The sequence below is a fragment of the Haemaphysalis longicornis genome, unplaced genomic scaffold, assembly GCF_048455015.1.
Source record: "Haemaphysalis longicornis isolate Haplotype H1 unplaced genomic scaffold, Haemaphysalis longicornis Haplotype H1 scaffold_1, whole genome shotgun sequence".
Taxonomy (NCBI): domain Eukaryota; kingdom Metazoa; phylum Arthropoda; class Arachnida; order Ixodida; family Ixodidae; genus Haemaphysalis; species Haemaphysalis longicornis.
The window spans coordinates 252081676-252105886 of NW_027526203.1; the positions used below are offsets into that span (position 1 = coordinate 252081676).

Sequence of the window (24211 nt, forward strand, 5' to 3'; positions counted from 1 at the left end):
TCATTCCAATTGAATACGTATACCGTAAATTATGCGACTGTGACAACGGCCGAGGAATATAAATACCTAGGAGTTTATTTAGGGAGTGGTTAGAGGTTAAATAGGCAGGTTCACACCATAAACGTTACGGCTGCATATGCTTTTGTCTTTCTGAGACGAAATTTCAGTGAACCTCCATCTAACTGAAAATAAAAACCGTATTTCACTCATGTGCGCTCAATCTTGGAGTACGCATGTGTTTTCGTGGATCCCTACACCAAAGAGCTGGTTGATACGCTCGAAAACATACAGAATATGTCAGTGCGATTCGTATTAGGTAATTGTCACGCTCAACTTAGCATGAGAGAAATTAAAAGTAAACTGAAATGGCAGGACGTGAAAGATCACAGACGAAACCACAGGTTGAACTTTTTTCGTAATATCTATCATTCGAAAACTCAAGTAGAAGGGGAGAAGTATGTCCAAGCGCCATTCTACATATCGCAAAGTGGGACCGCTAGCTTAAAGCAAATTATTAACTTTCCTTTAAAAGTGGCGCCTTGCGCGATTCATTTTATTTTACATCAATACTGCAGTGTAATTATCTTCCACCTATGATTGCATTAACTGTTTATATTGACGATTTTCAGCGCGCTTTGTAGAATTATTTTGTTATTTTGTCTCATATTTAATGCTTAGTGTTATGTATCTCCCTTCTGTAATGCATGCAAAGGCAAGCAGGCATCAAATAAATAAATAAATAAAACAATGAATAAATAAATGAATATAAATAAATGAATAAATAATAAATAAATAAAACAATGAATAAATAAATGAATGAAAATAAATAAATAAATAAATAAATAAATAAATAAATAAATAAATAAACTTCCAGAGGCGCAAGTTTGCCTCCGACGGGTTGAGAACCCTACGGATTCAACCTTGACCAATAAAATATTTATTGCCCTATTCGTTGCAGTATGCAAGGTTTCCTGTATGCATGCTACCATTGCTATGTTATTGGTTTGAAAGAAATTATGTAACTCTAATTTTACGCGTTTCCTTGCGTGATCACAGAGGTATACAACTGCAGCCACCTGAAGCAGGGCGTCATTCGCAACGCGTCTAGAATTTTTTGAACGTAGTATGACATTAGAAGTAAATTAAGTTCTTTTGGACTATTACGTGGTGTGGACCTATATTCATGAAAACAACATTAAAATAGATTGAAAATGAAAGTACCTGTTCGCTCCTTCTTAGGATCAGCCCTGCCCAAGATCATCAGAAAAGTTGATCGAGTAGAAATGTCTTTGCAAGAAAAATGGGCAAAAACTGGACATACTTTTTTTGTGAAGGAGTTATATTAAATGCTCCTGAGTGTTTTGTTGAGAACCAAAACGCTTCGTAAAGGCATTCACGCCGGTTTTATATACAGCAAAATTGGTCAAGCAACTGTTATAAAAATAGTTTATGTAGTCATAGCATGAAAGTGTTCCGGAATATTGCCCTAAAAGAAATTGGCTAAAAGCGGCGCAATTTATCTCTCTGAAATTCAACCCACTAAAGTATGCGCCCTCCGCCGCCCCCCCCCCCCCCCTCCTTTTTTCCCGTTTATTACAGGTAAGCCGCCCCACAGAGGATATCAGGACCTGGACAATACATCTATTCAAGCTCTACAAAGAACTGAATATTTTCTGGGTTGGGCAGTAAAAGAGGCACAGCAATTAAAGGAACGACAATTTGTGAGCACTGTTTAATAAATGAATTTTGCTGTCAACTGAGGCTGGTAATTAAGCAAGGCTGCGCTGAAAGCTTGACGGCTGGTGGTTGCGCGCGAGCTCACTTTCATGTGGCTGCATTGGACCCAAAATGCTGGGTTTGAGCTGCTTCTGCACTGCGCGAATGATTCATCTGCTTTCGCGACATGCATTGACCGGCCTCAGTACAGTTAACGTACTGTGGCTGAACTCCAATGCCCGTAGCACGGCCGTATTTCCGCGCGAGCTCACTTTCATGTGGCTGCATTGGACCCAAAATGCTGGGTTTGAGCTGCTTCTGCACTGCGCGAATAAGTCATCTGCTTTCGCGACATGCATTGACCGGCCTCAGTACAGTTAACGTACTGTGGCTGAACTCCAATGCCCGTAGCACGGCCGTATTTCCGGTAGCTTTAGTCCGGCTGGAGTCCGACGACCGCACCTCGGCTGTAATCCGGCGGCCGGACTTCGGCCGTACACGGGTGGCTTTGGAATGGCCGGAGCCCTACGGCTGGAATCTGGCCGTATGACCGTAAGCCGGTCGACTGGCCGACGGACACTGGCCGTTGGACAGCCATGGGAGTACGGCCGTATACGGCCAAAAGGCCCACATTTGGACATGGGCCGAACATGGCTGCCGGAAAACGGCCGGACAGAAAATCACCGGCCAAAGTACACCGGCCTGTTTTAGGCCGAACAGTCCTGCGCTGCCTGGGGCTGTCCCTGCGATTCGGCAGGTGGGACTCCGGTGGGCAGTGCTGGCGCTTCGGGCAGCCCCCACCTCCACGATTTTGACCCCCGCACCACAAGCAACCAACAACAATGTTGGCTGTGAGGTTTCTACCCATTTCCATTCAGGTGAACGTATCTTTTTTCCAGAGAGTCTTGTGCTCCCGCCTTACCCACCCCAGATGACCGGTTCATGGCATCTGGTTGGGCAGACCGGTCTCGTGCGTTCTCCTCGAGCCGGATTCTTTCTCACCGCGGGTGGTCTCCGCATTACAGCTCGTCGCTGCAGAGCGGCGGGGACATCAAGGTACTACTACTCCGCACCATTAGAGGCGAGGGAGTAAGCCGTTTGACTCTCGGGTACTAACTCAAGGTCGTAGCCCAATGGGTAAGACGACTGACACGACTGACATTAACTCTGTCTGGTCTACCAGCCACAGGCTCGAATCCTGCCGGTGCATGTGAAAAAGAACAGCATTCACGTAAATGGTGGAGACACCCATTGCACGGTCCCGTGCCGTCGCTATTGGGTCAAAATGCTCAACACATAGCTGCCTTTGTTTCCCAAACGATCCAGCAACACGAAATAAACACGATGATTCAAACTGCGCGAGTAAACCATGTTGAGGCGAATATTATAGCTCGCTCTTGGTACAGTGACTTGCGGCGGCAGCCAGCGATTAACCCAAAATAGCGGTGTCAACGAATACGTGTCTTCACCTTTTCGGCGAACGCGAGGGAATTGAAGGTCTCTACCAAAAGAAGGAGCGGAGTAACAACGCGGTCTTGAAGGACGCTGATAAGCAGAGGGTAGCGTCGTGAATGGACGAAACTTGGATCCAGCCGGCGGGGAAAGCGGGTGTTCGGTCATCGCCGCAGAATTGCGTGGTATGTGTTACCGTGTTCGTCGGCGGCTCGACGGGGGCTTCAATTCATGGTCGGCCCGCCACCTGAACTTTGACTTCTCGCGGTTGGCGCGTTGGCGTACTGCTGCCGCGTGGGGCCGTCGAAGCTCACTAGTACCCGCCTGCTTGCTTGCGTCAGTTCAGCAAGTTGTCTGGCGCGCCTGCGGGTCTTTGCAGATCAAAGAGTGTCAAACGGGGGTTAAGAATAAAGTCGGGACGAGGCGGCGAAGCGGCGTAAAATATGGGAAAAACGCCGGTCTATCCGCGCCACGGTCCGTCGTATGAAGCGGACCGCGTGCACCTGAGCGTCACATCATCGAGATTTTTAGTGCATTGTTTCTATGGGGAGTTTACCGGGAACGCGGCAATCCGTCATAAGAAGCACGTCGTCGTAAGTCCGGGGGACGTATCAGCGGGGTTCCACTGCACTACCGCCCACTCCGCAGCTTTGCAGTCGCCTTTGGAAGCTCGCCCATTAAGCACCCCACCTTGCTCTCCATCCTTGTGTGCACCTTCAACAGCACATAAAGAATTGCACCCACCTCCCCACGAGGGGAACCCTGTGTAGATGTGACGCATCGTGGGATTCACTTGGTGTTTCCATTGGATTGATTCTGAAATCGCGTGAAACGTGTTGGGAACGCGTATGATTATTATCTTTTATGATTATTATTATGTTTTATTGGTCAATCTTGGTCAATCTCTCTAAGTGGTATGCTTGGGGCTTCGCTGTCGCAACGACCTTTACTCCATCATTGTTGCTGTAAGTGGGAGCTTCTTTTCTTTTAGTGCAAGTGTTAATCATTGCTCCATCATGCGTTGTATCAGTAGCATCTTGACGTAGTTTGAATGAGTCAAGGATATAAGGCGAGTTCGTAGCATTTGATTCTGTCGCGGTTTTGTGGCGCAGTGGGAAGAGCACCATGTACCTCGCGTTCCGCCCACAGGGTCGTGGGATCGAAACCGGGCGCCGCTAACTGTTATTTTTTTTTATGGTGTAGGGGGAGGTGCGGACAACGCCGTATGGAGGGACAAGGCGAGTGAATGAGATGCAGTCGCATCTAAAAGAGTTGCTTATAGCACGCAGTGGCTCACACACGCACCCAAGCACGCAGTAACGGAGCCGCGAAAACTAAGTGCACATCTTGGAAGACACTTTTAAAGTTAGCCACGAAATTTTTGTCGAAGTGAAGGCGTTGCTGAGCGCGAGTTCTTTCCATGTCTTCTTTTTGTTCTTCTGTTTTAAAGCGAAGCTTTCTATGCCTTACTGATGGAGATCGTCACGTCACAAAAAATGGTCTGCAGAAAAGCCAACTTTACACAATGGTTAACAAAACGATGATGATGATAAGCGAAGGCACATCAAGCGCCTCAATAAAAAAACGCTTTCCCTGGTCAGATTTGAACCTGGGTCCCTTGCATTATGCATCCGGCGTCTATCCGATTGCGCTAATCCGACAAGGTCGAAGCAGTTTGGATTTAAAGCGAAGCGTCCTTGGTCTAGCTGATGGCGACCGTCCCGTCACCAAAACTCTGTGAACCCCCTTCAACCCCAAACACAACGAACGAATCCCTCACGAGAAAGCTGGGCGTTTCAACCTGTCAACCTGTCATGGCAGGCTCACGTTGATTACATAACATGCAACGCTAACCGAACTCTTGGCTATTTACGTCGAAATTTTTCTCTTGCTCCAATTAACCTAAAGCTTCTCCTGTATAAAACATTAGTGCGGCCAAATCTGGAATATGCGTCGTCTATCTGGGATCCTCATATTCACATGCTCATAGACAACATTGAATCCATTCAGAATCGCTCAGCACGTTTCATATGGTCTAATTACTCTCGAACTGCAAGTGTCACATTAATGAAGGCTCATCTCAATTTGTCTAACCTCTCAATACGGCGCAAAAATTCACGTCTCTGCCTCTTTCATAAGATCTATCACACTAACAGAACCCTCTCTGATTAACTGTTTTTTCCACCAGCCGACATATCAGCACGCAATGACCATCGATACAAGGTTGGCGTTCCCTTCTGCCATACGAACCAGCACTTCAACTCTTTCATCCCTAAAACATGTACTGACTGGAACCACCTTCCCGCATCGATCGTTTCAATCACAGACGCCAACGCGTTCAAATCAATCATTTCTGAGAGTGCATTGTAATTTGTTCTAATCCTGCTGTTTTGTTTTACTTTATGTTTGATATTTGTTGTCCCACTCCTCTCTGTAATGCCCAGTGCCGTGAGAGTAAATAAATGAAATGAAATGAAACCATCGTTGTCGTTAGAAGAAGGGGCGTTTGATTTTTTAGTAATTACTATTACTTTGTAGTAAAATGTCCTCACAATTTTATTCCGTTCCTTTCGACACTAGGTTGCACGAAACTGAAACAAGCATTTCTGTAGCAGCTTTGCTGAGTTATCATTTTTCACTTATATTGGCATGCACGCGGTATGTAACAGACCATTATACATTAATCAGTTTCGCTGATTGTAAGCGGGTAATGACAGGACATATTCAAAATAGCCCCCTCACGAAAATGCTGCTGCAGCGGTGCCCCAGCAAGGCATACAGTATTTACACTCTAGGTGATGCTCTGTTGCGCTTTCCCCCTCGTTCGATGACGAAGCACAGGGAGGATTCAAACAGATTTGAGGAAATAAAAAATAGTGCTTTAGCTCTCTGCCTGCCAGGAAAAAAAACCAAACAACTAAAGGTCTTCGGCGTCTCTGCCGCTGAGATTTCAACGTCCGCGCTGCTGTGGCAAGAGTCAGCTTGAATACGATTACATTAGATATAAAATGGTGGCAGTACAGAAGATGCAGCTGCAAATGGCGCATAAAGGCTCACTTATTTTAAACATTTCCGATTGTAGCAAGCGCCCTTCGACGAAAGTGTAGCAGTGAAAGCTTGTGCTCAGATAGCTCTTAGCAGTGCAAGGTTCGGCTTCGCTTCGATCCGAAGGCGGCCCTCTCCTCGATTTGTCGTAAACGTGTGTGTGATTTCAGTTGCTACGTTTCTGCCCGTGCAGCGCTCGCATCCGGGAAAATGTAACTGGTTACAATAGCCTGTACTCGTCGGCTCGGAAGTTGAGTCAACGTATCAAAGCAGATAAAAAAAGACTCGTTTTTTTGTTGTAAAATTTGGTTCACGTGCTTAATTCATAGTTTTCTGGCTTGTGTGATACACCTTTTGCATATGTTTGCAGTTGCCAATGCATATGATAACGTCAGCTTAATGTGGCGTTTGCCGGTAACTCAACAGAGCTATCAAGCCCGTTTTCAACATTTACGAATTGGGGAAATGATACAGAACTGCTCAGCCGTTCCAGGAAGGAAACAGGCTAAACTTGTACATTCCTAGAAAGTTTAAGAAATTAGATGCCGGCAAATTTCAAAAGGGTGGGGGAGGCTGTTCCCCAGCACTCCTGCTAATAGGGGGAAACGCCGCGACAATTTCAAGCTTCGTAATAGTACGTTTAGATGCGCTCGGAGGGTTCATCGTGGAACTCATGAATGTAGAAGATACAGGCTCGACGTGAATTAATTGAAAACCGGTTTAAAACTTGTGCCTAATGTTTTCGTGCTTGCCAGAATCAAAGCACAACAAAGCGCGAGAATTGCTGTTATCCCAGAACTGTCCTCGGAAGGGCCGCCGCTTGTGCCTGCATTCCTGTCATTTGTCTCCCCAATGCACTCACGTCTAGGTGCGGATTCCCGTGCACGTCGGCCCAGAGAACACAGACGTCAGCGAGCGTGACGTTTCCGCGGTCCGAGAAGCCCAGGGCGAACCAGTCGTCCCGGGGCAGCTCCAGCTTGAGCTCGGCCGTCAGCGACTTGGCCTCGTAGTCGACCGTCCAGTAAAGCCGGAAGCGGGACTGGGGGTCCAGCACGAGCTCGAAGTAACGCGCGGCCTCTGCCGCACACACGAGCACCAGCCAGCCAACCCAGACGCCCCGGTGAATCCTGCTTCCTCCCGACGTGGTCATGCTTCCGCCGGAAAGGGAGACCGGACGGCGCTCTTTGCAGGCTACTAACCTCGTTGCAGGCTCGCCCTGTCATGCATAAAGAAAGAGAAAGCACGAAGCGACTAAGACGGCCTAAAGGAAGGTGAATTGTAAGCAGGCAGCTCCCAAAAGTTGGGGTCGCCGTTACTATGATGTGATAATGGAAACATTTTTTGAGTCGACGACTTCCGCACCTCCGTGCGCTACTTTTCTACTGCCGAGCACTATGAAATATCGTGTAAGCGCTTGGTGCAAGTTTGCTCTCATACCACGGCACCAGAATAAAACTTCCCCTTTTTGTCATGTCCTTGCAGCCAGCGATGGCAATACATGTGATTAATAAATAATACCATCTGGGTCTCCAACGCGTCAGTGTGAACATGTACTACCAAGAACGAGAACACGTGTTTACAGGGACAGCTTCGTGGCTTTTTCTTGACGAGATCAGCATTCTTCAAGAACTGCGATAGTGCCTATTTTTATGGCAAGGACTATACGTTATTTTTGTGCTGCACCTGGCTGACACTAGGCGTGCTTTGCCTACGTAGGCGGCCTTTCGTACAGGGCACCCTTGTTCGTGCACAGCGCATCAACGAAGAATTATTTTGATTTCATTTGACAATCCTTTATTTATAGTCTAGGAGAGGGGAGGCTCGGGATAAAGGCACGAACAACCTGGATTCAGTCCTCAGCGCCCTTCATACAGTCTCTGAAGCATTGTCGTGTCGGCAAGATGACTTTTGCAGTCTAAATAAAAGAGTACCAATATCCATGAATACAATCAAACGGAGCAATCGTCCACGCAAGCACAAAATAAAATAATAGACGAACCAGAAAGAAAAAGAATGGAGGGAAAAGAATGAAAAGAAAATTGCCATCCCGCATGACAACAAAAATTGTTACGTAAAACTCCGAACAGTCAATGGCAACCAAAACGTGACACACACACACACACACACACACACACACACACACACACACACACACACACACACACACACACACACACACACACACACACACACACACGCACACGCACACGCACACGCACACGCACGCACGCACGCACGCACGCACGCACGCACACACGCACGCACACACGCACGCACGCACGGAACTGCTGCTCGGGTGACGATCTCGCAAACAGCTGTGTGGGCCTGTTCGTTGCCCTGTAACCCTTCGTGTGCAGGAGTCCAGATAAGTTTCGTTGACCGGTAATTTGGTGCTCGCAGCTGTTGAAGCATTCTTGCGGCGACTTGGGATCAGGCTTTGTTCTCCGCTTTGAGCTTCACTTGCTCTTCCTTCAAGCTTTCGACCGTTTCGTTGAAGAACGATAGGCTAGTCTTGAACTTCGCAATTTCCTTGTTTACGCCTTCTACAGCGAGACCAGAGTTTGTTTCTAGCTTAGTTTTGATGCTTTTCAAGACAAGATCGGCAAACTCATATAATTTCCCGCTTAACGCACGTTCAATGGAGTCAAGCCGCTTGGCAAGCTCGGCGTTCGTAGGCATGGTAGAAGACAACACAAGCAACAACAGCAGTGCAGCAGCAGTCGTGGCGAAAAAGGCTTAAAAGTACAGATTGATCATGAAATGAATGCCTACCTGTGGCAGAAAAAGAAACTGCTTAGCACGTGCTCCAATGCCGTGACTGCTGCTGCAATGTGTCGATGCGTGGTTTCTGTCGCCAGAGTACGCCTTCTGTACGGTTTCTGTCGCCCCAGTGCGCCAGAGATCACGCCACGAACACTGGGCAGCGTGTTCTCGAAGGTCGAGCGGGCCCGTAACGCACGATTACGTCATAGCTAGGCGAGGCTTGGCTCCGACTACGCGGCGCCTCGCGCCGAAGTTTCTGTTTTGTATTTTTTTGCTAACGCCAACGAACCAAGCTCAAGCTTAAATAGCTCTGCTGTTAGAAAGACACAGGAATATGCTCCCCAATCTGCGCACACATCTAGTAGAATGCAAAATGATAAAAAAAACAGGATGTGTAAGCTACACTCTAAACGCCGTAACATTTATGGCTACCTATAAACGCTTTTAACTTTTATATCAATGGTTACAAGCCAATTCGATAAACGTCACAAGCCTTTTTACCTTGAGTAACGGTTACTGCCGAAGATCTCGTTGAACGTGGAGGTTACTTTGTGGCGCTACGGTTGTAACCGCTAATTTGGAACCTTCAAACTGAACTCGTAACCTTTGCGCCCCTGGTTCCGCGGGCACTTGACCACGTGATCAATCACGTGGCCTCAGTCTCGTCAGGAAGCCGCGGGTCGCCGTGCGTTGTGTGCTGGCAGATTCTTGCCGCACTCGGCGATGTGTTCGTGCAGCGTATAGAACTTCGAAGTCTCCTTCGTGCCCCGGTTGATTTCGCGCTGTCCTGGAGGTGCCGGAAGGTAAGCATGAGTGCTCATATTCATCAGATAGAACAATACCAACAGCTGTAAAACTTGACAAGCTTGTATGATGGCTTAAGTGCGATGAAAGTACGGACAAGGAAGGCGTAGAGCACCAAGCTTTTATAGACAACGCAATAATTGAGCTGTCAATCAGCGCATAGTCATTTGGCTGTTTCGTCGTCTGAGAACTCGTCAGGCTTCAACTGCTATTCATGTTTTATCGTATACTCTATAAATGTACATAGACTTTTAAAAACGTGTAATATTTCCCACGTCGCGTTCTAGGCCTTAATGACATCCGTGACACACAGAGACGTGTGGGGTGTTCTGCGAGGGCGATGCAAGGAAAATTGCGAGTGCTTAGGGTACCTCGTCTAGGCTGTATTTTTCCGCCCCGATTCACCTCAACTGCGCTGTGGCTACTGTGACCCCAGGCCAACAGCACATAGGAAATTGAGCGCATTGGGTATGTGTTCTCATCTTTTCACCCATTGGTATATTTGCAGCAAATTATACAAGGTTTATTACTTGGTACCCTTTTCGAAAAACGGTCCTTGAATGAAGATAGATAACTCACGATTAGAACCGCGCAGGGGAACAGGTGTGTGCGACAGACAAGCATTTACAACTGCATAAATTAGGTACATCATATCGCGAACGAGGACGAGATCACAAGCTTTGTTTGTTCCTTTATTCGATGCAATAAATTTGTGCAAGGAAAATAACGGGTTCAGGCTCACACAAGCACACTTAGGTTGCCTGCCGCGCAAATGAAAATCATTTCTGAAACTGAACTTAGAAGTTTTGAGATGAGTGGTGGTCCATTGTACAGTTTTTGAAGCCTTCGGGCCCATTGCTTTATTACACGTATTGAATACTGGAGGCTTGATTAAACGGCAGAAACAAGCAACTCGGGGTGTTCATGAGGTTTACATACATGGGATGTTCTATTTTCGCACCAAAATTTTCAAACGTGTTGGTTTTTATTCGCGCAGTAAACTGAGCTGTCACAGTGCACCCGTAAAAGAGCGACCAGAATACACTTATACATCACTAGAACTACCTGGGAGTGTAACAGCTCATGAAACCAACCCTCATCTACCGCGGCTGTTGTAAATTTTATTTTTTAAATTATTTGTGGTGGCTGCCGCTGGGAAGTGATTAGGCTTTCACCGTTGCCGTAATACGATAACTATAACCGGAAGAGTAGCGACGCTGGCTTTGACGTCTCGCGCATTGTATGACACCGCAGCGGTGTTATCACCTCGAGACAGAAGTTTTCTCGCTTTCCCTCCCGCGCTGGTTTTTTTTATTTTCTTTGTGGTGCTGTTAGATATTAGCTTGCGCGGTCTCCCCAGCTTGATCATAGCCCCCTTGATTAAGTAAGGCGATATGCAGCAACAGCGTTAGCACCTGGAACCGCGAGTTCCCCCCGAGATACGTTTATCCCTCGGTCTTTTAGTTTTTTGTTACATTTTGGGGCGTGGGTGAGACACTGGCTTGCGCGGTCGGCCGCGTGTTTTCTCATAGGGGAGATAGTTCGCTGGCTGGCAAGCAAATGCGTAGACATCGGTCAGAGTTTGTCTTTGCCGAATTCATTTTATAAATCGGACCCATTACAAAAGCCCATTCGTTGTAAATGAAGCGGCGGCACGAATTCTTTCAACATTGCGGGGTTTGACGCAATATAGCTATCAGGGCTATGAGGCACGCCGTTCACTGGAGGACTGTGAATTAATTTAGGGCACCAGGCGTTTCTATCCCTGGACTGCATGCGCTGGTTCTTTTGTATCTCCCTTCCACCAAGAAAACAAAAAATACAACCATTTTGAGAATGCGTACTTTTTCACTAACCTATCGTTTTGTTGGTTGCACTGCACGAACACGTTAGTTCAACCCACACAACGTCTTCTTCTTTGTTTTCGCTCGTGTTCGACGACTGATGGCGCAGGACTGAGACAGCTTTGCGATTCCACGAGTTGGTCATCAGTGCTTTGCGTATTTTTCCAGTCAATCGAGTGAGAACGCTGGTTGAGTACACCTTTGTGATCTCGTTGCTTCATTTTCCCTTTTTATTTTCGGTAATTTTTTTTGTTTCCTGTGACAGCCGGTGGTTGTTAGTTAGTCTTGGTGATCAATAAAAAAAATGGGCGACATTTTTATTGTTTTTTAGTTTTCACTCACAACGATCTGCATTCGCACTATGATAACGAGTAAATGTTAACGCCGAACGTCAGATTTAGCGGCGCACACCAATGTGGTTTTAAATGATCGAGGGCTTAAAATAACGCAGTGTAGCAGATTAAGATGTCTTGTGGAAAGCCCTGAACTATCTGCAGGAATGCGTGGGAGACGGTGTTTAGGACGATGTTTAGTGCGTCTTCAAGGGAAACATATTTTGTTTTTGTTTATTGTCAGGAAAGACGTTCTAGCTGATGTCGATAATATAAATGGAATCGCATCAGCGTGGGTTAATGTTAATTACTTACGGCACGGCGGTTTCAAAAATGGAATGTAGGGCGTCGTATAGGATAGTGTATTCAAGGGGTTGGATGTGATGACATGAAGAATAGCGTCCAGAGCTTTGATGTTGCACAGAAGCTGTGTAGCTGCGCGTACAACTACCTCTCGAACAAAACTGCGCCATTCCGAACAAATTTTCGACAAATTGTAACAAGAAGAGTTAACGCGGCGCAACAATAGTAGATGCCGAAGCGCCATTCGCCCAATCGGGTATGCCCCGAGAATTATCGTGAAGACTACGAAGGTCCAACTCGGACGTTCATGCCTACGAGCTCGTACCGGCTGGACCGGCGCTTGGCCCGTTGCCTTACGCTACGCCTTGAATAAACCCCCACGATCAACTACCGCCGTGACTGCTATTCCCCTTTGCAAAATTTGTAAACTGTCGAGAATGCACAGAGTGCAAAATGTTGGAAAGAGAATTGTTTCCACCATTTCAGGTGATTGAACCTTGAACAGTGTTCTTTTTTCGATTATTCCCTCCCTTCCTTCATGTCCCTCTCCTTCCTCAACAGGGCATTCATGTTCCTCTGATAATAAAGGCATTCCTCCTCCTCCTTGATTACGAGAAGTTTCTCCTGTTTGTACGATATAGATAGCTTTGATACTTCGAACGTGCCACGAATTCCGTCAGAACAACATGAAGCTCATGAATCAACTAGCACCGACAATGGTGCGTAGTAAAGCTAATACAATAAATTTCGGCAAATTTGTTTGAGAAATTGGGGAGGGAATATATTTGCATGAACTCACATAAATGTCTATATGCTTCTTTTATATTATTTTACTTGCTAGGACATTCTTCGGCTCACGAAGAACAGAATGGGATGCAACAAGTGAAAACAGCTATTCAATCCTATGGTTAGTCAAGCAGGGCGCCACAAATTTCTGTTTCGTAAAGCTCCTCACTGTTTTGGGATTGTGCATCACGACACCAATGGACACAGCCACAGCTGAGGAATACCCCATACCTGACAGCCCACATAAAGGTACCATTCTTTGCTAGCAGTTTCTCAACCTAAATTTTTTATTAAGCAAAAAATAATAACATGAAAGAATATTATTTTTTGCTTGTTTTAAAATGTTTTGGACAAGCTCAATTTATATTCAGGCAAGTAACCAGTTCTCACTGAAATTTCCAGCAACTCGGATCCAGCCCCATGACGTGCCACAAACAAACCCATCCTGTCGATCTACGCCTAAGGTTCGTCACCCCACTTGTGTTACGTGCAAGTTTTCCGCGGCTTTCTTCCGCAGATTTCGTAAGCATATAACAGGGTGACCTCTGAAGTGCAGTTCGTGTGGTACAACATTTCTCCGTATGTAGCTTTACAAGGAACATTTCCCCCTCTGTATACCAGTGCGAAGAAATGTTGCTGAAGGTCATTCTTCAATGGTTCAGGCAGAAACGTTGCACTCCTTGCCACAAGGATATGTGTCAGATTGTGACTGGGATAATGTTGAAATGAATACGGAACACTGTGGTTGCCAGGAGTCTGACGTCAGTATTGACGCAAATACAACAGGCATCGTTTCAAACTTGTGTAAAAAGCTTAAATGACACCAGAGATGCCTGCAGAGTGTAGTAAACACGGTAGTCGAGAGCATTCAGGACGTATGGGAGATTTTGGATTGTGAGGTTGATGTTTCCTTACTCCAAGACAACAGTTCAGGAAAAGACTTGTATGAGTCTCGAGGAACCTACGTGAAGCCACAAGAGCTCACCTTAGTGTCAGGTGATAGGGTTTATTGTGTCCCATTTACGACGATGCTCAAACACCTGTTGAGCCTCCCGGTCTTTAAATACTTTGACAAGCCTTTGACGCCATCTGTGGATAGAGTGCTAAGAGATTTTAAGGGCGGCTTGCGGTTCCAGTCGCAACAGCACTTCGAAAATAACATACCATCTCGGCGTTGACTACCATTTAAAATTTTTTTACGGACGGGGTCTAACACCCCCCAAAAAATATTTCTGGATACGCGACTGTGCAAGTATACCCTTGAATTTCCCCCATACTGGGCAGTACACTGGGTACTATAAGATATACTTTTAAGCGTACGTTTTCCTGATTTTTTATTGCCCTTGTGATGGCGAGGTATGAGTAAAGACGTTTTATGAGCACTTTCCGCTTCATTCAGATGCTTATCAGTTAGACATTTACAACTTCAATAAAGCTTGGTGTTGGGCTAGTTGGTATCTAGACATAATGGAACAAATACAGTCGTTTTAAGTTCAGCGCTATTTGTTCTATTATGAAATTTACATGCCGTTACAAGTCGTGTTTACCAATGCAGCTCACATGCGAGGCCGAGTTGCGATTTGGAAGCCCAATGCCGGTACTAGAAGACACCTCGAAGAAAGCAGCGGCTGCTGCGTCAGATGTTCTGGAGAAAGTACGCAAGTTCCAAGACGTCGTAAAGCAAATTCAGCCGCAAGGGCAAATCACTTGATCAGCGAGGTAAGAGCCTCTATATACTATAACGTCTCTGCTATGTGGTATAGCTGCCAACAGCAGTGTAAGAAAATTGCTGCAAGTATAGAAATAAGTGCTCGAGGCCAGGGAGTTCGGCTACTATTTTCGCCCAAAAGCCGCGAACTTGTTTATTTCATTCGGGTTTAATAAAGACGATAGTCTTTCTTGGGCTACTTAAACCCAGAAATTTTGGTCTGTCTGTATGTCTGTCCGTCTGTCTGTCTGTGACTCGATTCAGCCACCCGGCCAAAGTAAAACAATGCCTGCGCAATAGTCTTATATAGTCACAGCTAAATGTGCCCGTCTGAGTCCGGTGTAATGTTCATACTTGTCAATATTGTTGAACAACAACAAGACATTACGCATATATAAGAGAACGAATTAATACAGAAGTGATATTTGCAGCGTTCCTTTATAAAAATCGTACATGTTTGATTTTGGCGAGATTAAATACTTCATCAACTGAAGAAAAAAATATCACTCCGCCGTCGCCTGCTGTCGGCCGCGCCATATAGCTTCTGGCGGCATTAGAAGAAATTTAGTGGCAAGAGTTACGAAAGGTTCCGCTAGATAGGTTCCACGTTCTTTTTGGAACGCACGGGGACTAGGGAAACGCGGTTTTATAAACGTTGAAGTAGGCCGCCTCGATTCACACGCGTCTTCGCCGTACGGCAGCGTTGGCATCGAGACACCCGGTTTGGAGCAGTGGAACGCGGCAAATTTAAAATGATTTAAGCAAACCTTGGCGTCTTTACCTTGGGAGGAGCGCGACGCAACAGGAACAACATGAGAGGTGAGCGAGAAAGCGAAGGGAGGCATTTAATTGGCAAAAGTCGATAAAGACTGTCGTCTTTTGGCGACATTTGCAACGAAAGGAGCAGATACGCGGCCAATTTTTTTACATCTTACCATTTGTAGACCTTGCGCTCATAGTTACGAGTTTTTTTTTAATGCAGATGGAGGTGCTTGAAGACGTTCTAAACTCGCCCCACATCTACCTGTCCTCGCGAAAGATTTTCGTCCACGGCGGCAAGCCACGCGAATTGATTCGAGTCAACGGGCACAACTGAAAATGCGCTGGTCATGTGCCTTTCACTCTACAACACCTAAACATTCCCCAAGACCTAGCGCAGCCGCTGATCGTCCTGCAGGAATTTTTGCTGCCTCGGGACGGCGTCCCCAGTGGCCTTATGAACGGAAAGCTCAGAAGCCTGCTAAAAAACTAAGTAGTAATTCACAAGGTGATCTTCCGAAATCGAAGCGCGAGGAGCGTATGTTTATGCAGGACCAATAAGAAACGAGCCACGATCTTGTTCTCGAATGTTATGAAAATAAATTTTCCTATCTTTCTTTTTGCACTTAGGGCTGAATTGTTTGTATTACTGGGTCGGGTTCGTCGGCGTGACGAGGTGGCCGCAGATTTGAACTTGGACGACTTCGCGAATGCCGACGCAGACGCGGACACTGACACAACAGATGTTCTCGACGACGATATATCGCAGCTTCTTTCTTGCGCACAAAAGGAGTCTGAAGATGCGAACGATCCGGATAATGTTAAAGCTCCTGTGCCCACACCAAGCCAGGTGATGGATGCCGTCGACCTTCTGAGGTGGTTTGCTGGGTGAGGGTGCCGAGGACGCTTTGACTTCACTGGCCTGCTACGAGAGAGATAGAGAGAGAAAGAACTTAATTCTGGAGCCGTTGGGTGAACGACGAGTGGTCACCTGCGCTTGGAGGGCGCCGGTGACCTGGGCTGCTCGTTCAGCGAGTCCTTGCTGGACCCGCGGATCCGAGCTGCCTAACGCCGCCTCGCAGTGCTCCACACAAGAGATGAGGGGGAATGAGTTTTGAGGGCATTGCCAAATTATATGAGCAACTGTTTCGTGGGCTCCACAGTCGGGATATTGGGGAGAGGGAAATACAGATGGATAAATTCCACGTAGTCTGGCGCGACAGGGGAGGGTGTCGTTTGGAGAAGGCGCCAGTACCGTTCCTCGGTGATAGAGAGTGACGAATGGGGTGGAGGGTAGCGCCGGCGACAGAGGCGGTAGTGGCAGGTAATTTCCTGGAAAGTGTGTGCTCCCGCTGTTCACGAAGCGCGCGCAGACGAAAATCACGAGCTTTTACACTAGGCAATAAATTTGTCCTTCACTCGAACAAAATTTGTCGTTCTCTGGATTTTACGAAGTTTCCGATTTAGCGAAATAATTCGCTGGTACCGGTGACTTCATTACATCGAGGTTCATCTGTAACTGGAAATATAGAAAACGGCAAACAACGTACCGCTTGAATCGCCGCAAGAGGGTTCAACCACAGCACTTCAGAACGACTAATCAACGTGACCATGTGTGCAATTGTGGTAAATGACGAGGCCTAGCATGCGATTAGAGCAAAAAATAGAGTTTGCGCTGTTCATGCTGGGCTTCGTCATTTGAAGCGTAGGTATTTCATTTGCTTTAATCATGTGCTGGACCTCGTCATAAGCCATATTGCGCATTTGGTCACGATGATTGGTCGTTCTGAAGTGCTGAGGTGAAGCCCATTTGCGGCGATTTTTGATAGTGTTGGTGTAGTTGGTCTTCGCTGTTGTGCCGAACTCTAGCGCCGCATAGGAAAGTTTCTATTACGACAATTCAATAGATAGCTGTTGTTTCAACTAGAGCGGCATCCGGTGCAATTCGCTGCATAACTTTTTTATTGTGTTTAAATCAACTGCGATTGTTTTCAATCCACATGCAAAATAATTTTTACTTCTTTACCTGATGTATTGTCAGTTCATTAAAATTAATGGTGAGCGTTTTTTTTGTACGATTCTGCTATGTTGCCTGAATGATATGTATGGAGTCTTCCTGATGTTAAGTCCGTCTCGTTTTGCAATACCCATCCGAACAACCGCTTTAAGTATTTATTCACCGCCGATTCAAGTTCACTCATATAATGAAAAGTAAAATTGCTATCGTCTGGGTAAATAGCAAGCTCGAGCGAGCCTGGAACACTTACGATACCGTTTACATATAATAAAAGCAGTGGAATGCTTAATTTCAAGCCCTGTGCTAGACCTTCTTGTAAAATTAATGCCTTAGCCGAAACTGCCCCTAGCTACATATACTTATTTCTCGATTGAATAGATAAATTCAGAGAAGGCTATTTCGGACGCAAGGTTTGCAACATTTTTCTAGCTTCTTTAGTAAAATTTTCTGCTAATGTGATAGAAAGCTTTTTAAAACCAAGAAATAAGCCCATCAGAAATGAGCCGGGTCTTTTTCTAAATGAGCCAAATCCACTAACCGAAACTACGTCATAAAAAACTGCAGCGACACGAAAAACTGGGCAACCTTCCCCCCAAAAAGTGGTGTAAAGAAATGAGTAATATAACGCCCTGCGAACGTGTATGCAGATCGTAGTTAGTATAGTGGCACGGAACAAAATGAGCCAAATCCGTTTCCACAAATGGAGTTTGCTTTTGGCTTGACTGTTCAGACTGTTTCGTGAGTGTTCTAAGAAGTTTCTTTTTTTTTTTGCTTTTCGAAGCTGGCTTATCATGAATTCAGACGGAAATTAGGAGATCGGCGAAAGATCTGTCCCCAGACGTGGACGACAAAGTGAACGGAAGAAGAAGCGAAGGAAATGACACTGAGAGATGGGAAACAATGATTTCATCTTCTCTTCCCCGTCCCTACGGAGTAAATCTGGTTATATTTATTTTATTTTTTTTGCTCCCATATTTGACATTTTAGTACTGAACTAAATAGCCGCCACTTACAAGCCCTGGCAAATACCCCCCCCCCTCACCCTTTGTGAGTACGAGACACTTCATTTAGGCGAAGAAGAAGATATGAGTGGCCTTCGTGTGAAACGTTTTGGAAATTCGTGGCAAGGCAGTGAAGAGCTTGCTTACTTTGTGAGTGCCTACAGGCGTTGCCAAGAAAATTATCCTACGGAAGAAATCGAAAAGAGCTGCTAATGCTGCCAAGAGGACTCACCTGCTCTTAATGTATAGTTCTACTGTCCTTGAAGCCCTGTTGCACTTGTTTAATGCTTCTTCCCCCCAAAATACATCGCACCATTCTTGAAAGGCTGTTTAATAACGTGTTCATAAGAATGCTGTATCAACTTGACTGCTTCAATTCAATACGAGCCTAATCCAAACTTATCACCGAATATTGCTGAAATTCACCGCATAAGTTTTAATTACTTGTGACCATAAACTTCGCCTAGCTGACATGTAAAACAGATCATATAATAGCTTTGACAGCGTTGCATTTAGGTCTGGTAACAAACTTCAACTTTTTCTCAAATTCGCTTTAGGTGGATTCGGCTCATTTTGAAAAAAGAAAAATAACTCCTGAAATATTCGTTCTTATATTTTCGAAATATATTTTTTAATGTTTACAAGAAGCTGTCAAACCTTATGTGATAACAGACTTTTTGCGTCCTTAAATATTTAGTATTTTAACAAAAATCAAATAAACTGTTGAGGACAAAAATGCGCCATTACGGCGCACGAAGTACACTATGAAAACATTCGGTTCCCAACGTATATACACGAAGATGACGCAAAGACCGGAATGAAAAATACACTTAAACGTTCTTATTCCTTCACCTGACACATCCGCCATTCACATTTTGCGTGTGCATGCTGGATATGTCAACAAACGTAAATCATTGGCACTACTTTTCGCTATTTACAAACATGAAACCGGGGCTAATTGGTGCGCTAGCATATTTCAGAAAACAGCGCAAAGTGGATAGTAGAAGGGATGGTTGAAGGAATCAACAACAACATGTCCCCTCTCGAAACTGTCTCTTGTACCACCCACTTCGCGTTATTTTGCAAAGTTCTCGTTATTCGCAGTATCCGTTTGATGTTATAACGCAGGCGTTAGAGAATAATATTTTCGACTGAAGGTCTAAAGCTCTATACTGTTGTCGGAACAAAGACAATAGCAAAAGAGTCCGGCCTGAGCTTTGCAAGTGTTGCTTCATGGTGTTCGATTGAACGGCAAGTCCGCGACCAAAATTCTGAATTCATGAGTGCCCACCGGGCCAATTTCGATTGGTAAGCCAGACATTGACATACCTCTGTGTGTCCGTCTGTGTGGCCTATTCTCCGTCTGCAAATGGATAGTTCCCTGAACATAATTTGTACGGGAATTATCTAGGTACTCATTTATTGTTTTACAATGTACAGTTTGTGGTCTATTTGTGGGTATTGTGTTCTCTGTTTCGGCATTTGCGGAGTCCAGTGCGTATCAGGGGTCTCATATCATGCGAGGAGTCTGCAGGGCGTCTACGCTACAGCGCAGTGCTGCCGCAGCAGCGTTCTGGCCATCATTTTTATTCTGCAAAATGCCGCTGTATCCAAGCGCTGAGCACAATATCAATACTAATTCTCAAGTATAAGAGAAGGTTCTCCCGTTGATAAAGTACCTTTAGAGATTTTAACACGAAAGTGTTTTATTCCTGGATACACAAATATTTCGCTAACGTCATATCCGTCACGGAAATGACGCCAGTACAACGAAGCAAGCGGCCTGTAAGGGGTGCACCCCTGCACACAGGGTCTTTTTGCGGGGAAGCAACCTTCAGTAAGAGTACGTTATGCTTAGGGTTGTTCGTTTTCGGCTTTTATATTTTAACACGAAGGTGTTTTATGCCGGGATACACCAAGATTTCACTGACGCCATATCCGTCACGGAAATGACGCCAGTACACTTCTGCCGAAGCGACCCGCCAGCAGGACGTCGCTCGCCAAGCACACCCACAAGGCAGTCGCCGACCCGCAAATCATGCCCAGCTGCATATTTCGCTGCACATTTCACTTTCGTGTTTTACCGATTGCTTTGACAGAAGAATCAACCACAGTTTTTTTATTCACATTTGCTGAGTGCGGGGCTGAGACCACGCTTAAAGCATTTCGTCTCAAATGAGAAATATGAGGTGTAACTGAGCGTGATGTGATGGGGTGGATAAAAAAAAACACGTGAATTACACGAGTAGCGGCACGGGCGTCGAGGATCGAAACGAGAGGGAATCTGAGAAGTTTGAAGTGGAGGAATTAGACAACGTTCAGGAGAAATGAAGGATTGTGATGATGAGAACAGAGTGGTTAAAAATATTTGTGAGAAGAGGCCCTTCCTCCACAGCGGTCAACCAATCGCTGATTGCAATGATGATGATAATCTTCGGTACCAAAAAAATAAAATAAGTCTTTTTGTTATTGTATTTGCTTCATTACGTCAGAGGAACATAAGAGGAAGGGATGACAGTAGGTGACGTTGGCAAAAAAACAACGCTGTAATATTGAAGCAACTTTATTTGCCAGTTTTATGGTAACGCACACGTTTGAGTGGTTAGCTGTGTTAGTCACCGCGACCTGCTCGACTGCAGACATTCCATGTTACGACATGAATGCGGTGATTCAACTGTTGTTAAGGCAAATTTTTTGGTGAAGATGGTGAATGATAGAATGAGTGTCATTGTCGACGGTGTTACAGAATGATACTTTAGGCCGGGGTGAGCGGGGGAATAATACATTAATGTTAAAATTTTCTTCAGAAGGGAATGGGCGTCATGGTTCAGTATCTACTTTAGATTTATGAGTTGCAACTGCACAGGGCCAGCCATTGTAAATAGGGTTCGTACCACCGCCCAGGTATGCTGCGATTTATTTTCAGGTCTGTGTGCCTCAGCGTTCCATGTAAAGTCAATATGACCAAATATTCACAAAGTATTTTTGTGGGAAGTTCTTTTGAAGAGTAGCTATTTGATTTGTAATATCACATACATCAGCTTCTTATATCAAGCATGTCAGGATTTCCACAGGCTTTCCAAGCAAACGTTTTCCACAGCGTGGGGCTACCGAAATCTGGGCTAGTTGGATACTTAATAATAGAGACAACAAACAAAATAGAGACACCGCAGTGATCGTCACCTCTTTGTTAGTGTTCCCGTCTTGTCTAGATTTTGCGGTTCTTGCTGTTTCCATTATAGAGTACCCAAAGTTTATGCTACATCTAGCGCCCTTGTTCGGGCTTCAGCGTATGATCGCAGCGTATGCTGAAGCGTGTGAATTCTGCCTGTGTAGCCCAATTAAAAGACACGACCGATTTTAGCTTCGCTAGGAATGTGATCGGGAGCTTGCTTTAATAGGACAGGAACACCTGTATTTGTTAACTGAAAGAAAGGTCAAGCTCAACATTTAAAAACTACAACCCAGTCAGCGCACTGCAGAATTGCGCATTGCGCGGTATCGCGCACCGAATCGGAGCTTTGGGCCTAGTAATTGAACAGTTCATAGGGCCACAGGGCGAAACCTCCACGCAAAGTGCGATATCATTTAAGAGCTGGTATGCTTTACTTAGGCGAAGAGCAACGATATAATACAACCCTGGTGCACAACATTCAGGTAAAACTGCCAGTCTCAAGTATTTTCGCTCTGCGAGACAAAAAACACTCAGTTCGGTGCTCGTGTGCTGTAGCTCGATTGTCCCGCAAGTTAAGCCCTTGTTCGGTGGATCGTTTCGTGGATAGTGACGCACCAAGTTTAGTACCCCGAAGTCCATGGCGGTTATGCGCTTAATTAAAGGAAAGATAAACCCCCTGAAAACAAGGACAGGCAAAATGAATGTAAGCCCGTGTCAAGGCTGGTGAGGTATTTTTTTTACCCAACACTTGACATTATATTTAGAAGAATATGTGCCCAGAGAGATTACATAGAATGGTTCAACTAGGTGTTGTACTACCTGTTCGTTACGCAGGTTTTGATTTTCAGTTGTAACTTGAGGCAGCATGCAATGCGTTTCTTTTAGTATGCTCGAGTTGTGTTACCGTTCTGCAGTTATATTGAAGTAGGCGAATGGTTTTCTTGGAATTTACGGGTGCGCCTTAAAGTTCAAAAAAAAAAAATTGCCGCGTATCTGCTCCTTTCGTTGCAAATGTCGCCAAAAGACGATAGTCTTTATCGACTTTTGCCAAGTAAATGCTTCCCTTCGCTTTCTCGCTCACCTCTCATGTTGTTCCTGTTGCGTCGCGCTCCTCCCAAGGTAAAGACGCCAAAGGTTTGCTTAAATCATTTTAAATTTCCCGCGTTCCACTGCTCCAAACCGGGTGTCTCGATGCCAACGCTGCCGTACGGCGAAGACGCGTGTGAATCGAGGCGGCCTACTTCAACGTTTACGTTTATAAAACCGCGTTTCCCTAGTCCCCGTGCGTTCCAAAACGAACGTGGAACCTATCTAGTGGGACCTTTCGTAACTCTTGCCACTAAATTTCTTCTAATGCCGCCAGAAGCTATATGGCGCGGGCGACAGCAGGCGACGGCGGAGTGATAATTTTTTCTTCAGTTGATGAAGTATTTAATCTCGCCAAAATCAAACATGTACGATTTTTATTAAGGAACGCTGCAAATATCACTTCTGTATTAATTCGTTCTCTTATATATGCGTAATGTCTTGTTGTTGTTCAACAATATTGACAAGTATGAACATTACACCGGACTTAGACGGGCACATTTAGCTGTGACTATATAAGACTATTGCGCAGGCATTATTTTACTTTGGCCGGGTGGCTGAATCGAGTCACAGACAGACAGACGGACAGACATACAGACAGACCAAAATTTCTGGGTTTAAGTAGCCCAAGAAAGACTATCGTCTTTAAAAAACGAAGGTACTTGATTTAGGGCAGGCATAACCAATACGCGCGCCTATGGAGCTGCGCTATATCGTCATAAAGCTCCGGCCTTAAACACAGTCCTTGGTGTTGCTTGCTGTGACATACTCTATCCGCTTCAACATTAAAAGAAAAAGTTAAGAAGAATTTCAGACTGCGTACCGTTATAGAAGACGGTTGTAGGAGTTCCGCTTCACCTCCGATTAGTTCGATGTTCGAAGTAGTGTCGACGCGCTATCGAGTAGGATCACCTAGATTTGACCAGGTGCCATTTACGGCCAACAAGCAGCTGAACGTAGAGAGTTGAGACGGGGCAGGCGAGCGGAGTTGTCCTGCCTATCGCGGCGAAGGCTGTGGGCCTGATTAGCGCGAGAGAACGGGCCTTTTTGGAAGCGTAAGACGGCGTGAGACGCCAATGAACGCGGATCGGGGCGGAGCCCGGAGGGCCTTTCTATTCCAATGGGAGAGAGCTGAGCTCGGCCAGTCGTGACGTCAGAAGCTCGGCCCTTCGTTCGGCTTGAGGCCCGACCATGTATGGGGAATGCTGAGAAAACCGACGTCTGTGAGAAGAAGACAAAGAAAAGAAGCCGTATATAGACAAGGGTCAATGGAATGAAAGGATTATGGCTGCGAACGCGCTTCATAAACCCGTACATTACTGACTCCGTGGGATCCCGGCTGCTTTTTCCTTTCCCCTTGTCTTCCCGCGTCGTCCGCGTTATGAATGCGCCCGCAGCGCCGCGATATGAAGCGCTTCGC

At 45.7% G+C, this 24211-nt stretch overlaps 1 protein-coding gene across 1 annotated transcript in view; it reads right to left on the reverse strand.

The window, feature by feature from the left end:
* Tbh (Tyramine beta hydroxylase) overlaps positions 1-23827 on the reverse strand; it is a 97692-nt gene extending 73865 nt beyond the window's left edge. The window contains exons 1-2 of the mRNA XM_077675667.1: positions 23615-23827; positions 7076-7429 (exon numbers count right to left, since the gene is read on the reverse strand). Coding sequence (XP_077531793.1) covers positions 7076-7363 — 288 coding nt within the window. The 5' untranslated portion in view covers positions 7364-7429; positions 23615-23827. The remainder of the gene's footprint in view (positions 1-7075; positions 7430-23614) is intronic.
* Between the last annotated feature and the right edge of the window lie 384 nt (positions 23828-24211).